Below are 14,536 nucleotides of genomic sequence, written 5' to 3'. Positions count from 1 at the left end.
CATCACTCACCGATCAAATAAGGCTTTTTTCAGCCGCCAAAAAAAAAAAGATCAATGCAGAAAAACCCCTGGATTGGTTATATAACGTTGGACAGAATGTTGAATCGGCCATCGCATATATTCAGCGCACATAAGGTAAAAGTTTTGCAAAGATTTTTAGAGAAATAAAAACAGGTCGACTAATCGATGCGCATATTTTGAGTCAAGGTATTTTTTGTCCTACATTGTCCCAGCCCTAACTGTTAAGTATAAATAAAACGTTTCCCTTTTGAATGATGTATTGCTCTTATCTGTACAATCAAAAGTTATGCCATATTACAAGTTGTTTCCACTTACCAGGAAAAATATTAAGTGATTTCACCAGTACCTCCATGTAATGCACACAAACACTTTTTATGCCTGTGCCTGATAGTGAGGGGCCATGTACAGTTGCTACTACTTACATTTTTCAATTTCAAATGATAAACCATATTTGAGATTGATAAATGATAGGCGAACATTTGGATACATTTTCTGAAATTCTGTAATTGGTGTATCCAAATACATATATACACGCACACATACACTAATGCACAAATGATTGGGATCAGAATGATTCAATGAGTTTCTTATCCTCATCAAGGCTGCATTTATTTTACTCAAAAATACAGAAAAAAAATTATCTTGCAAAATGTTATTAAAATATGAAATAATGTTTCTATTTTAATATACTTTAAAATATAATGTATTTATGTGATGCAAAGCTGAATTTGCATCAGCCATAACTCCAGTCTAAGGTTTTATTCTATTATTTATTTATTTATTCATTTTGGATACGATAATGCAATTTTTAAGGATTCAATGTTGAATAAAAAGTTAATAAGAATAACATTTATTCAAAATATATTTTCTAACACTACTACGAAACAAAAAACCTTGATCTTGTTTTAATGCATTTTTTTTAATTGAGACTGCAAATGTAGATTGTAAATATTACTTTAAATATTATTCATGATATTTCACATAATCTTCACTGCTACCAAAACTCTTTTCCTTTCTGTGTGTTTCTTATTGAAAATTTAATTGTTACTTGCATCCCCCCCCCAACAAAAACTGGCCTACTCAACAACTTACTTGAGTTTGTCCAGATGTTTGAGCGTATCAGAGAGCAGCTTCACTCCTGAATCTCCTGGGTGATTGTAGCTTAGATCCAGCTGTCTCAGGTGTGAGGGGTTTGAGCTCAGAGCTGATGCCAGAGCAGCACAACCTTCTTCTGTCACCATACAGCCAGATAATCTACAACAGTAAGTGTTAATGTTAGTTTGCTTATAAAAAAAACAACAACAACAAAACATACAGTATAAATATAGTTCTATATAGTATATTAGTAATTCTATATAGTAATTAGTTATAGTTACTCACTTCTTGTTCCAAAAAGTAACAGAGTTAGTAACTGAATTACTCTATAATAAAAGTAACTCGTTACCAGGGAAAGTAACTATTTGCGTTACTGTAAAAAAAAAAAAGTTGCTACGTGTCAGAGAATTTGTACTTTTTTTTGCAATTTTTACAAGTCAGTTGCAATGAGTAGAACAGACAGGTACATAACTTTCAATATTTATTGCACGTCAACAGACAGCAAGAGTTTTATCATGCACTTCAAGTATTATCTTTGTAAGAAAAGTGTTTTTGGCCACTAGCTTTGTAGATGCGTGTGTCACAAATTACATGTACACATTACATGCACGTTCTTGCCTTTGACCACAATGAATTTGAAGTAGTGCTTATATCTTCACCTAGAAAATGCCAACTTTTAATCGGATTGCTCCTGACTCGCCATCTCAGCTGCTGCTGCAAATCTCTGTGTAGCTGTTGCGTGTGTGTGTGTTTGTGTGCATTTGTGTGTGTGTTTGGAGCCGCTGGCGCAGCCGCGTGTGCCGGCATGTGTGTAAAAACACTGGCTCTGATTGGCTACCATGAAACACATGACTCTGCCTTAGCCAATCACAACTGCTTATCTCGTCATTAACCCACCTGCTCACTCGCCGTGTGAGCCAGGGGTGCGTTCGGATTGCATATTATTAAATCAATGCATAGTAACGGACCGCATTTAACGTCCAGTAATGTTAACAGCGTTGTAAAGACGGGAAAGGTAATTAGTTAGATTACCCCGCTACTGAAAAAATAACGTCGTTACCTAACGCCGTTCTTTTAAACGCTGTTATTTCAAACACTGCACATCAGTGTCCAAAAGGTGTCTAGAGGCATCCTACTTCAACTCCAAATGAGTTGCTAAAGTAAGAAAATCTAACACAATAGCCAAGGTGCTATCTGTCATGTTTGGAGATAATTTCGCTCCGCAGATTAGTGTCATCCCCTTTCTAACGACACTGTTAGCCACGGCATCTGACATGGCAAGCGACATTAAAGAGCAATTGTAATGAGCCAGTAATATGCCCTCCAGCTTGAAGAGACAACTGATGTTGCAGGGCTAGCACAGTTGCTTACCTATGTCAGACATGTAAAAAATGGTAATATTGAGGAGGACATTCTTTTCTGTCGGTTTCTTCCAGATCACACAACTGGTGAGGCCAGTTATAATCTTCCACATGCACACACTACACGATTCGGTCAGACCGTGGGACCACACACACCAGCTGATTGTAGTATCATTTTCACAGTGAGACGAGATCTCAGAGAGACTCACAAAACTCAAACATGACTTCTGAAGAGAAATAAATGGAGGATAATAGACCTGGTGAGAGTTAACGAGTGAGAGGAAGTAAAACAAAGGAGAAAAAGAATATGTGTGGTCTTTCTTAGTACTACACTTTTGGTGGCATGTTTGTGGCTGCTACCTTTGAGCTATAGAAGCATGCAACATCTGGTTGGTGAGGCTTGCTATTTCTCATTTGGGATCAGAATTGGGGATAACGCATTACAAGTTACGTAAATTACGTAATCAGATTTTTTTTTCAAGTAACTAGTAATTACTTTTTTTAAGTAACTAGAGTTACTTTTTCAAAAAAGAAATACCAGTTACTTTGGTTTTCCCATTTATTGACTGACAAGTCTCCTGTCCCCATATTGGGAGAAATCTGAGGTACAGAGGCGTTGTATGAGGTGTTTGAACATGATGTTACTGTAGTTCTAGACTAAATGTGAATGTACATTAATTCACCCCACTCGCAAAAAAAAAAAAAAAAAAAAAAAAGTTTTCATCAAAATTAATTAAAACTGTGAAATGCAAACACTGAATATGAAGCAAACATGCAATAATTAAATGTGTTAAATAACACAAATGCATATAATCCCATTTTATTAACCAGTGTCTTTGTTGCTGATCTTTGATGAACCAGTTCAACCATACTAATAAGCAAGATGACTTTAGATTAACTAAAAATTGTGCTTCATTGTTGATAAGTTTTAAACATTCCTGCCTTGCGTTCTACTCTACAGACGTGAATTTACTTCAGCCTGAGGTGCTCCGATCGAGATTTCTCTACTACACAGAGCCGTTGTTAACTGAGAAGATTTGAATGAAGTGGATTTGCGCATCTTCTCTATTAACAACGGCTCTGTGTAGTAACAGCTGCTCTATGTGAAATCACGCACCTGATGGAATTAACCGCTGATTAGAGAACCGGCTTTACTGACGAGATGCACATAACGATCGGCCGATCGTGATCGCAGCACCCTTAGTGTATTCATTACACTTTTTGGTGTGAAAGGGCTTTTACATTTTACATTTGTGACAAAACTGATGCTGGGATCCATCTGTAGGCTGTAAAGGAATACAAAAGAGCAGTTTAAACAAAGTCCTGTTTGCCAACAGACTCAAGTGCCTGGAATACATCAGAAATTGAATGTGCACCTGTATAATGCATCAGTGCAGAGCATCAGTGATGGTAATTGGCTCTATTTGCTTTTGCCACAATGCTCACATATGACAAGCTACAAGTGTCAGACAAAATTGTCACCCATTCAGCAAATAAACACCAATAGGTGGGGTGTATGGTGAGATGATGGATAACTATTTGTTGATGTCGAGCTCTGAAGGCAGTCATATCCAAATATAGTTGCCCCTGAAGATCGTCACATGTCCCCTTATATATATATATATATATATATATATATATATATATATATATATATATATATATATATATATATATATATATAAAGCTGTCTTTGGAGCTTGATTAAATAAATGATTTGTTCATATTTCTTTAAACCTCTTATATGTCAAAACATCAAGGCAAATTTGATTTCTCATGTCATGACCCATGAAGTGAAAACAGTATCATAAGTGGCAATACAAGCCTGATACTGATCAAATGTACTTCCAGAAATATGTACAGAAGATGCACAAACACACACACACACACACACACACACACACACCATAAATGAATTCATGAATAAAAGCTTAGCATTACTCAGTGATATTTGATTAAAAAAACCAGCATCATCCAGTCTCAATGCTGGATATTAAAGGCACCAATTTGCAAATCCCTCCTTTTCAAGAAAGATTAAACTTTTCTCTTGGAGACAAAGAAACATTACAAGTTCTCTCTGCATGGCTAAGTTGCTCTAATTAAGTTCAAAATTAGTACCCCCTTCATCTGCGTGTTGCTAAACAAAAACCTTCTCATATCTCCTTAGGAGTTCATCATTCACAAGTACTTTTTGTTCTATGCCATGAAATGGATCCAGCATCTCCTTCCCACTGCAATGTGGCCTATCATACAGTATGTTGCCAGAATATACCTGATATATCATTCAAAACTAGCTGAATGAAGAATACAAATTTCTAGGGCTACCCCCCAATACTCGACTAAATGTTAGTCAATGAGAAAAGGCTTGGTCAACCAAAAGTTCCTTCTCAGGAACTCGAGCTGCGTCAAAATGCTATGGGGAATGCCTTTTGCGTGAGTGACTCTGAATATTGTGTGCAATCTGTCCAATGGAAGGGTGATGTCATAGGCGGGGTGACGTAAATGACCAGGAAGTTATAAAAGCATGTGCAGCGCAGCTGGCATCAGCTTTGCATCTTTCAGCAAGTGCTATGTGTGTGCATGTTATCAGTCTTTGAGTCTCATTTAGTGTTGTCTGTCACTATACAGTAAGCTCCTTAATATGTCTAAGAGCAAGACAAAGATAAGGCATTTGAAGGGCGATTCCAGATCGTGCTTCCGATTGTGTGTTCGTCCCTGCCAACACTAAATTATGAGCAGGGATACACACAGCCTGTGCATGGTCTGCCTGGGATGCTTCAGATGCTTCTATCCTGGAGGGCTTTCTACGAGAGCCTTCACCAGCATTCCTCGCGGTGCTGGTTCCACGTCCACCGAGGTGGAGCGGCGGCTGCATTCATTGGGTTGGTAGATAGATCTGCTGGAGGGAATGGAGACAGACGCATCGATATCTCCTACCTCCCCACCGCGCTGCAGTCCTTCCCCCCCAAGTAGAGGGTGGGACACTACGCCTGTTTTTCTCCGAGGAGATTGACATGGAGGGCATCGATGAGCTTGCAGTTGCACAAACATCAGCTGCACAAGCATCAGTTGCACAGTCATCAGTTGCACAAGCATCAGTTACACAAGCATATAATACTTAGTATTATAACAAGCAACATCATTGAGGACCCTAGCTCGCCCAGTTGGCTCTCAGAAAAAATAAGGGGGCTGATTGGGCTTCTTCGCTCTAGCCGGGCATTCTCCGAAGAGTGTGTCCGTGCTTGTAATTTTGCGATTCCGGACCTGATGTAGCTGAGGCACAGCGGCAACTTAGTTCATGGGGATTGTGCATCATCTGGTGGACGGATTGGAGATGGTACTTCCTACCCCCACCCCTGTTCCCTAGATCTAGAGCTCATTCTCGAGGCTTGGAAGCCCACTTAATATTATATTATTTCTTCCCGATCTGAATGTGAACTCGCTGTTGCAGCTATTTATCTCCGAGGAGATTTATATTGTTTGTGTGAATAAGCTGCTAAGTAATACATAATTTTTAGTTTTTGATGTGAATCTTACCATACCAGACCTTGTTAACTCGTTTGGTTGTTTGGCTCCATATAAAAATGAGGAATTAAATGAGCCATTTATCTAACTATGAGAAGTTAAATATTTCAGTTTTGATTTTTGATATGAATCTTACCATGCCAGCCGTGTATACTCGTCTGGTTTTTTAGATGCATTTAATATAATGACATTTATCTCACTTTACGAAGTTAGATATACTGGAGGGGCTACTGGGTGGGAGCAGCCCCCTCCGCATACTGGCTTCTCGTACAGGGAGGTGCAGAAACAGAGTGTCTGGACCGGAGGCTAAAGAAACACTCTGGGCTAGGGACTTCCCAGCCTAAGCCGAATCAGAGGGCCGTACTTCAGGCTAGGAGGTCCTCTGCCAAGAAGTCCTGATGCGTGTCGTTCATGACTGCGGAGGGTGGCCCCTACTGGGGTAGAGTGGTATTTACATGCATTACATGTGCAAATGGGGCAATAGCAACAAGCAGACAAAAGGCATTCCTGGATCCAACAGTAAAAGGTTGTGTAGTTATCTTGTACTTTATTTTGTTATTGGTTCTGTTTAGTTAATTATGGGATTATGCATTTATAATGTATTATTAAACTAGAAAATATCACATATTATTATTAAATTCTGAATCAATATATAACTCTAACCTCAGTATGTTGAGTTGACAATTTGGACTCTTAAATCCAGCACAGAGCAGTTTTACTCCAGAGTCCTGTAGGTCATTGTTACTTAGGTCTAGTTCTCTCAGGGTGGAGTTTGATGATTGTAGTGCTGAGGCCAACATTTCACAGTGCTGATCAGTGAAATTACAGGATGTCAATCTGAAAAATACATGGAGCTCGTTAAAATGCACGTTTGTGCCCAACCAGATTGAAAGATTTCCTTAGTTAAACAACTTCAATATAAGGCATCTTGTTAGTTGAACACTGGACATACAGATCATGTTTACTTTCTGGTTGTTTAGCATGTGGGTCAAAATATTTAAATAAAAAATTTAACCTCATTAAAAGAGCTTAACGATAATTAGTTGAGCTGACTCCTTAAGTTTTTGATATTCTTAATATTCTGTGTGGTGGTCACACTGATATAAATAAATCTTAAATAAAATCTTCCAATAATTTTAAACATTTTTTTTTACAATTCATGGGCATCTTTATAATACCATTTTTTAAAAAGGTTAATTATCTCCTGAGTCAGATACTTACATTCATTAAGTGAATAATAATAATAAGACATTTGGGATGTTACCAAGCAAATAAAATCAGTATCAACAAAATTCATCTTTGCAATGCTGAGTAAACCCAGAAGCTGCATCTGAAGAAGCATTTCAATGATTACACATTGTTTAATGAAAGACATGAATTTATTTAACCTGCAATTACAAATAATGTTTTTATATGTTAAACAACACACTGAAAACTGATATTTGAAATTATTTAAATAATAAAAGACACTTTGAATGTGAAATTAAAACTGCCAGTAATTGGCAGCAAGTCGCTGTTAATAAGCGAGTCATTGCGATTGAACAGAATCATTCAAACTGTGAATTTCAGAAAACAATTCTTTGAGGAATTAAACACCATCATTTTGCTCAGAAACTCAAATTGAGCAAAACCAGGAAATATGGTGTCTAAAATGTAAAATGTAATCTCATTCAACTTCTTGTTTATTGAATTGTTGCAAAAAAAAATCACATTTAAAATCATGGTAATTTTTGAGAAAAGCATCACTCTTTGTATCAAACTGATTACCCAAGCCATATGAAATGGTATAACTAAAAACATTTTCTGTTGACATCTTGAATTTGTGATAAATCGTAAATGTATTTTAATAGACTGAATCATGCAGTGAAAGAACACCCTCTAAATGCATATGGACATTAGTCTTGACTTCACGTAATGTATGTGTGCACTCTAGGTGTATTTTGAGTGTTTTTTTTTTCAAAATACTATAATACAATAATGTCAAATCATACATGGTTAAAAGAACACTTACGATATTAGCGCAGACGATATATATCACACACCCCTAGTTCCAACACTAATTAAACATGTTTGCAAGTACAAAAGTGGGATTAGCTTGTTTTAAGGTTAGAGCAAAACCCTACAGGATACCAGCCTTTCAGGGCTGGAGTTGTAAAAATGTTTTACTAAAAACTGACAGAATTGATTGTGAGAATCAAAACAACATTAAGCAGTTTATGAACACTAAGCCTAATAAAGCTCATCAAACATCCATGTTTGTTAAATATAAATTTCATATTTTCATACTTACACAGCTTTTCTGCAGTTCCTCACAGCAGGTATCAGTCTTATTCTGCCCTCTTTTGATTTGAAGTTGTACCTATTAAGATTAAACTCATCCAGCACCTCCTCTGACATCAGGATCATGTTTGCCAAAGTTGAGCATTGTGCAAGAGAAAGACTTTTGCTTCTTGTTTCAGATTTTAAAAGCACCTGCACTTCTTCAACTACAGAATTATCCTTCATCTCAATCAAGCAGTGTGTCAGATTCATCCATCTTTCAGGACTGATATTGTTTTTTTGACCTCGTTTGAGGTTTTGGGTTATTTTCTTGAAGATCTCTGGGTTGTTCTCTGTGAGTATCAGCACATCCTGTAAGAGTCTCTGATTGGACTCCAGTGAGATCCCATGAAGAAACCGAAGGAAGAGATCCAGGTGTCCAGTTTTACTCTTCAAGGCTTTATTCATTGCTCCTTTCAGAAACACATCCAGAGGAACATTCTCACACCGAGTTCTGTTATTTCCTGTCAGGAACATCTTCAGAACCTCACTGTTCTTGTGTAAATAGCAGAAAAACAAATACAGTGCTGCAAAAAAACTCCTGAAAGCTCAGATGAACAAAGCTGTAAACCTTCCTGTGATAAATCACAGACTCCTCTCTAAAGATCTCCGTGCAGATCCCAGAATACACTGAGGCGTCAGTGACGTCTATACCGCTCTCTCTCAGGTCCTCCTCATAAAACATCACATTGCCCTTCATCAGCTGATTGAAAGCCAGTTCAGCAAGTTTCACAATCACTTCTCTGTTGGACTGCAGGAGTTTCTCTGAATCGCTCTCTTCATACTTCTGGTTCCTCATCTTTGTTTGAATGAGCAGGAAGTAGATGTACATTTCAGTCAGAGTTTGAGGGATTTCTGCACTGAGATCTTGTTTCAGGATGTTTTGAAGCACAGTGGATGAGATCCAGCAGAAGACGGGTATGTGACACATGATGTGGAGGCTTCTTGCTCTTCTGATGTGTGAGATGATTCTGTTGGCTTGATGCTCGTCACTGATTCTCTTCCTGAAATATTCCTCCTTCTGAGGGTCATTGAATCCCTGAATCTCAGTCACACGGTTGATGTAGTTGGAGGGGATCTGATTGGCTGCTGCTGGTCTGGTGGTGATCCAGATGAGAGCAGAGGGAAGCAGATCTCCTCTCAGGAGGTTTGACATCAACAGACCCACTGATGAAATCTCAGTCACAGCAGAAACTTTCTGACTGTCTGAATACATCAGTGTAATTCTGCTTTCATCCAGACCATCAAAGATGAACACAACTTTACATTCATCATAAATCTTTGAGTCGAGATGTTGAAGTTCAGGATGAAAGTCAAGCAGAAGTCTGTGAATACTGTACTGATGATCTTTAATCAAGTTCAGTTCTCTAAATGTAAGCACAAACATGAAATCTACATCCTGATTGGCTTTTCCCTCGGCCCAGTCCAGAATGAACTTCTGCACAGAGACGGTTTTTCCAATTCCAGCGATGCCTTTAGTAAGAACAGTCTTTATTGTGTCTTTCTTCTCTCTTCTCTTCTCCTCATCTCCTGGTTCAGGTAAAGGATTAAAGATGTCATTGCAGTTGATTGGAGTGTCTTGGAGTGTCCTGTAACTTTTCTCCATCTGTAGCACTTCATGTTCTTCATTCACTCCTTCACTCTCTCCCTCTATGATGTACAGCTGTGTGTAAATCCTGTTCAGGAGGGTCTGATTCTCTTGTAGTTTGACTCCCTCAAATAAGCTCTCATACTTGTTCTTCATGCTGGTTTTGTGCTGGTCTTTGACTCTCTGCAGATCATCATGCTCCGGTTGATGAGAATCGAGCTGCAGAGCTGCTTCTGTTTCATAATGACTGATGTGGTTCTGACTGTAGGAGGATATGCTGGACGGACAGGACACATATCTGATCTGGTCAGCTTTCCTACCACTATATTAAAAAGAACCGACAAAAACAAACAGAAAAGACCTTTAAAGAAACAGAGGAAGTGTTTATGTAATATATAATGAATCTATTGTGGCCAAATGAATTCCTGATTATTATCAATACTGATGTGTTAACACATGTGACAAAAATACAGTATGTCACTTAATTTCTGTGTGATTAGACAGTGTTATTTAGCTGAGGGGCTACTGATTCTTTCTTTAGAGTTTTCTTTAAGTCATGATTTGATTTAGATAAGGATTGATTTTTTTTTTCTCTCTAAAGAACGCCACTGTACAAATAAAATAAATATAACCATTTTTTATTGTTATTTCTGTCCACAATATGTGTTCTTGTGTTGAATGTCTCTCCCTACATAAATATACTCACACAGGATCAAAGGGCACCGATCCATCACTGAGATCAGGGGGCTGCAGTGGAGAAGCTGCTCTCTTTCTCTTCCTGTTGATGATGCTGAGAAATAGAGATATGTTTTCAGACTGTGTTTGGCATATTGTCTTGTCTGCTAAAATGTATGCCTTGTAACTATGGTAAGGGAGCACAGTGAGCATTGATGTCTCTATTGTGCTGTATGTGTTTTTAGGTGCTGCTCAGGGTTGCGTTTCTCTAAAGCATCATTAGCTTTTACAATAATGCAGTTGTTTGTGCAGTTGTAATAAAATGTAACATTGGTAAGTCAGCAGATTTACACAAGCCTATGTCCATGAAGCCCTCCACATGGGGTGGGGGGGGGGCAATCTGGCTATATAAGCAGCATTCTGGCATTTGCAAATTGGCTATTTCTGTAAATTGTAATGGGATTACTTTACTAGTTACTGCATTTGAAAAGTAACTTCACTACTTATTGCTTTCCTTTTTTTAGGGCCCTATAAAATCTGTTTTATATATTTTTTCACTACTCATTTTTAATGGTTAAATTAAATTGTATTCATCAAAAAGCATGTCTAATTAAATTAAATCATAATGTTTATACATTTTCACAGCAATTTATTAAAAGGAAAAATCCCCCCCCCCCAAAAAAAAACTACTGCAAAAAAATGCCAAAAATTACATTTTTAGGGCCCTATGAAATGTTTTATTTTTTCTTCACCATGTTTTATTTTTTTAGCATGTGTAATTATTTAAATGCATACAAACAACTTCATTTAATATTTTTTTCTTAAAATAGCCTTATGAAATGTTTTTTTCCCCTCAGGAATTCTGACAAATGAAGGCATAAAACATTAATTTAGATTTTCTTTTAAAGATAAATTGCATTTCTTTTTTATTCTTCTGAGAAATATATTTTAAATCTGAGTATGAACAATAAACACAAACTATGCAGCATATAGTAAAAACAATTGCACAAATTGTCTTCAACAATACAGTGCAAAAACAGTGTAAATGATTCACAAACTACACACAAAATGAGTGAGAAGTATTCAGAGTGCAACAGAAAAAAAATAGTGCAACTATCTTTAAGAACTGTATAATTATATTAAATTAAATAAATTAAATGACATTTTAAATTAAGTTAAATTAAATGACATTTTAAATTAAGTTAAATTAAATGACATTTTAAATTAAGTTAAATTAAATGACATTTTAAATTAAGTTAAATTAAATGACATTTTAAATTAAGTTAAATTAAATTACATTTAAATTAAATTAATGATTTACTTAGTATACATAATATAAATGATCGATCCGTTGGCTGTTGTAATCTTTGTCAGAATCTATTTTACCGGGACATCGCCTAGCGACCCAAGACATAAATTCCAGTGCTTTTTCAGATATGTACCACTGTTTCATCCTTGTTTTTGATTTTTTTTATGTCAAAGTACTCTGTCAAGTGTTTTTTGTGCTTTTTTGGAGAGTTTCCTCATGCAAATGTGTTATTGTGTGTTTGTATTCATGCACTCACGACAGACTTTACTTTCACTTTGTTTTCGTTCATTTGCCAAAGCAATGTTAAGTAGTAGTTCAAAAGACTACTTCTTGGTTTAATATGGGACTGTTTGAACCAATCTGGGCACACGGTGGGACTAAGCGTCAACAATCATTTCCGTTTGGCTCAGAGGAACGAAAGCATTGGTTTCTTCTGACGAGTTTCTATAGCCTAGTAAAGTAGTGTAGTTACAAATATTATTAGTGTAATGTGAAACTTTACTTCATTACCCAAAAAAGTAAAATAGTTACTGTAATATGTTACTTTGTAACTCGTTACCCGCAACACTGATCATACCAAGAAAACTCATACAGTTTCGGCACTTAGGAAGGGCCAAAAGTGCACAAGAACTTCAAGCAATCCTGGCAGAAACCCTGATCAGGGCTAGTTCTGGCTTATTCCGAGTGCATGCCACCTACGCAGAAAGGACCCTAGCCTGCAAGACTGGGAAGTCCAGGCTTTACACCCTAGCGAATGGACGGTGAGGCCCAGATGGCCTCTGCACAAATTTCTACAATGGACACACGGCTAGCACACACCCAAGACGAGGCGACACCTCTGGTGGAGTGGGCTAGTATCCAATAGGTCATTGCAGGCCCAAGGAAGGGTATTCTAATGTAGCAGCATCAACTATCCACCTAGAAAGTCTCTGTTTTGTGACCAGATGCCATTTAGTGCGGTCACCGAAGCAAACAAAGAGTTGTTCCGACTGCCTAAAAGGGGTCGGATGTTTAGGGTAAAATCTCAGCGCCTTGACAGGGGAGAGTAAATTCAACTCTGAGAGAGGAAGCACAGATAGCGTAATGACCTGTGCTCTGAACGGAGTGGAGAGTACCTTAGGTACATAACCATGCATTGGCTTGATGACAACTTTAGAAACACTGGTTCCAAAATCAAGGCAGGTAGGGCTTACAGAGAGCCCCTGCAAGTCTCCTATTTGCTTGACAGATGCTTAAACCAGTAGCAGAGCAGTTTTCAGTGACAAGGGCCAAAGGCTGATTTACTGTAGTGGAGGGCCCTCAGTGAGTGGGTGAGGCGGTTTCAGCCTGACAAGCTGCACAAATCTACATTCATTATCAGAATCAGAATCAGAATGAGCTTTATTGCCAGGTATGTGTACACATACGAGGAATTTGTTTTCGTGACAGAAGCTCTGCAGTACAACAGAATGACAGCGACAGAACATAAAACACAATTACAATTGTAGGCAGGTATATTACAAAATGCAGTTATGTATGTATTGTATTATGTGCAAAATTTAAGTGTATACTAAGTATGTGTGTTAGATAAATAAAGTGTATGTGTATATAAATATAAAGTGTAGTGTGTTCGCCGTTATTATCAGCTGTTCATAAGATGGATTGCCTGAGGGAAGAAACTGGTCCTGTGTCTGGTTGTTCTAGTGCTCAGTGCTCTGTAGCGTCGACCAGATGGCAACAGTTCAAAGAGGGAGTGTGCTGGATGTGAGGGGTCCAAAGTGATTTTGACAGCCCTTTTTCTCACTCTTGATAAGTACAGTTCTTGAATAGATGGGAGAGTTGAACCGATGATGATTCGCTCAGCAGTCCGGACTACCCTCTGTAGTCTTCTGATGTTAGATTTAGAAGCTGAGCTGAACCAGACAGTTACTGAAGTGCAGAGGATGGATTCAATGATGGTGGAGTAGAACTGTTTCAGCAGCTCCTGTGGCAGGTTAAACTTCCTCAGCTGGCGAAGGAAGTACAACCTTTGCTGGGCCTTTTTCACAATGGAGTCAATGTGAATGTCCCACTTCAGGTCCTGAGAGATGGTGGTTCCCAGGAACCTGAATGACTCCACTGCAGTCACAGTGCTGTTCATGATGGTGAGTGGGGGGAGTGCAGGGGGGTTTCTCCTGAAGTCCACGATCATCTCCACTGTTTTGAGGGTGTTAAGCTCCAGGTTGTTGAGAGTGCACCAGACAGCCAGCTCTTTTACCTCCTGTCTGTAAGCAGACTCGTTACCGTCCTGAATGAGGCCGATGAGTGTGGTGTCGTCTTGAAACTTCAGGAGCTTGACAGAGGGGTTCTTAGATGTGCAATCGTTAGTGTACAGTGAGAAGAGCAGTGGGGAGAGAACACAGCCCTGGGGAGCTCCGGTGCTGATTGTACGGGTCCCGGATGTGTATTTTCCCAGCCTCACTAGCTGTTGCCTGTCTGTCAGGAAGCTGTTGATCCACTGACAGACAGAGGTGGGCACGGAGAGCTGATTTAGTTTGGGCAGGAGGAGGTTTGGGATGATCGTGTTGAAGGCCGAGCTGAAGTCCACAAACAGGATCCTCACATAAGTCCCCGGTCTGTCTAGGTGTTGCAGAACATAATGCAGTCCAATGTTTACTGCATCGT

General features: G+C 38.4%; 1 protein-coding gene across 1 annotated transcript in view; it reads right to left on the bottom strand.

Moving 5' to 3' along the window:
• LOC113047539 (uncharacterized) overlaps positions 1–14,536 on the bottom strand; it is a 402,993-nt gene that overhangs the window by 372,136 nt on the left and 16,321 nt on the right. Inside the window, 4 exon segments of the mRNA XM_026208903.1 lie at positions 6,666–6,839; positions 8,293–8,858; positions 8,860–10,231; positions 10,616–10,699. Of these exon segments, the coding sequence (XP_026064688.1) occupies positions 6,666–6,839; positions 8,293–8,858; positions 8,860–10,231; positions 10,616–10,699 (2,196 nt within the window).

Source organism: Carassius auratus, chromosome 28 (genome assembly GCF_003368295.1).
Source record: "Carassius auratus strain Wakin chromosome 28, ASM336829v1, whole genome shotgun sequence".
NCBI lineage: Eukaryota > Metazoa > Chordata > Actinopteri > Cypriniformes > Cyprinidae > Carassius > Carassius auratus.
The sequence above is the reverse complement of the archived record's forward strand: the minus strand, read 5'-3'. Positions and strand labels throughout refer to the sequence as shown.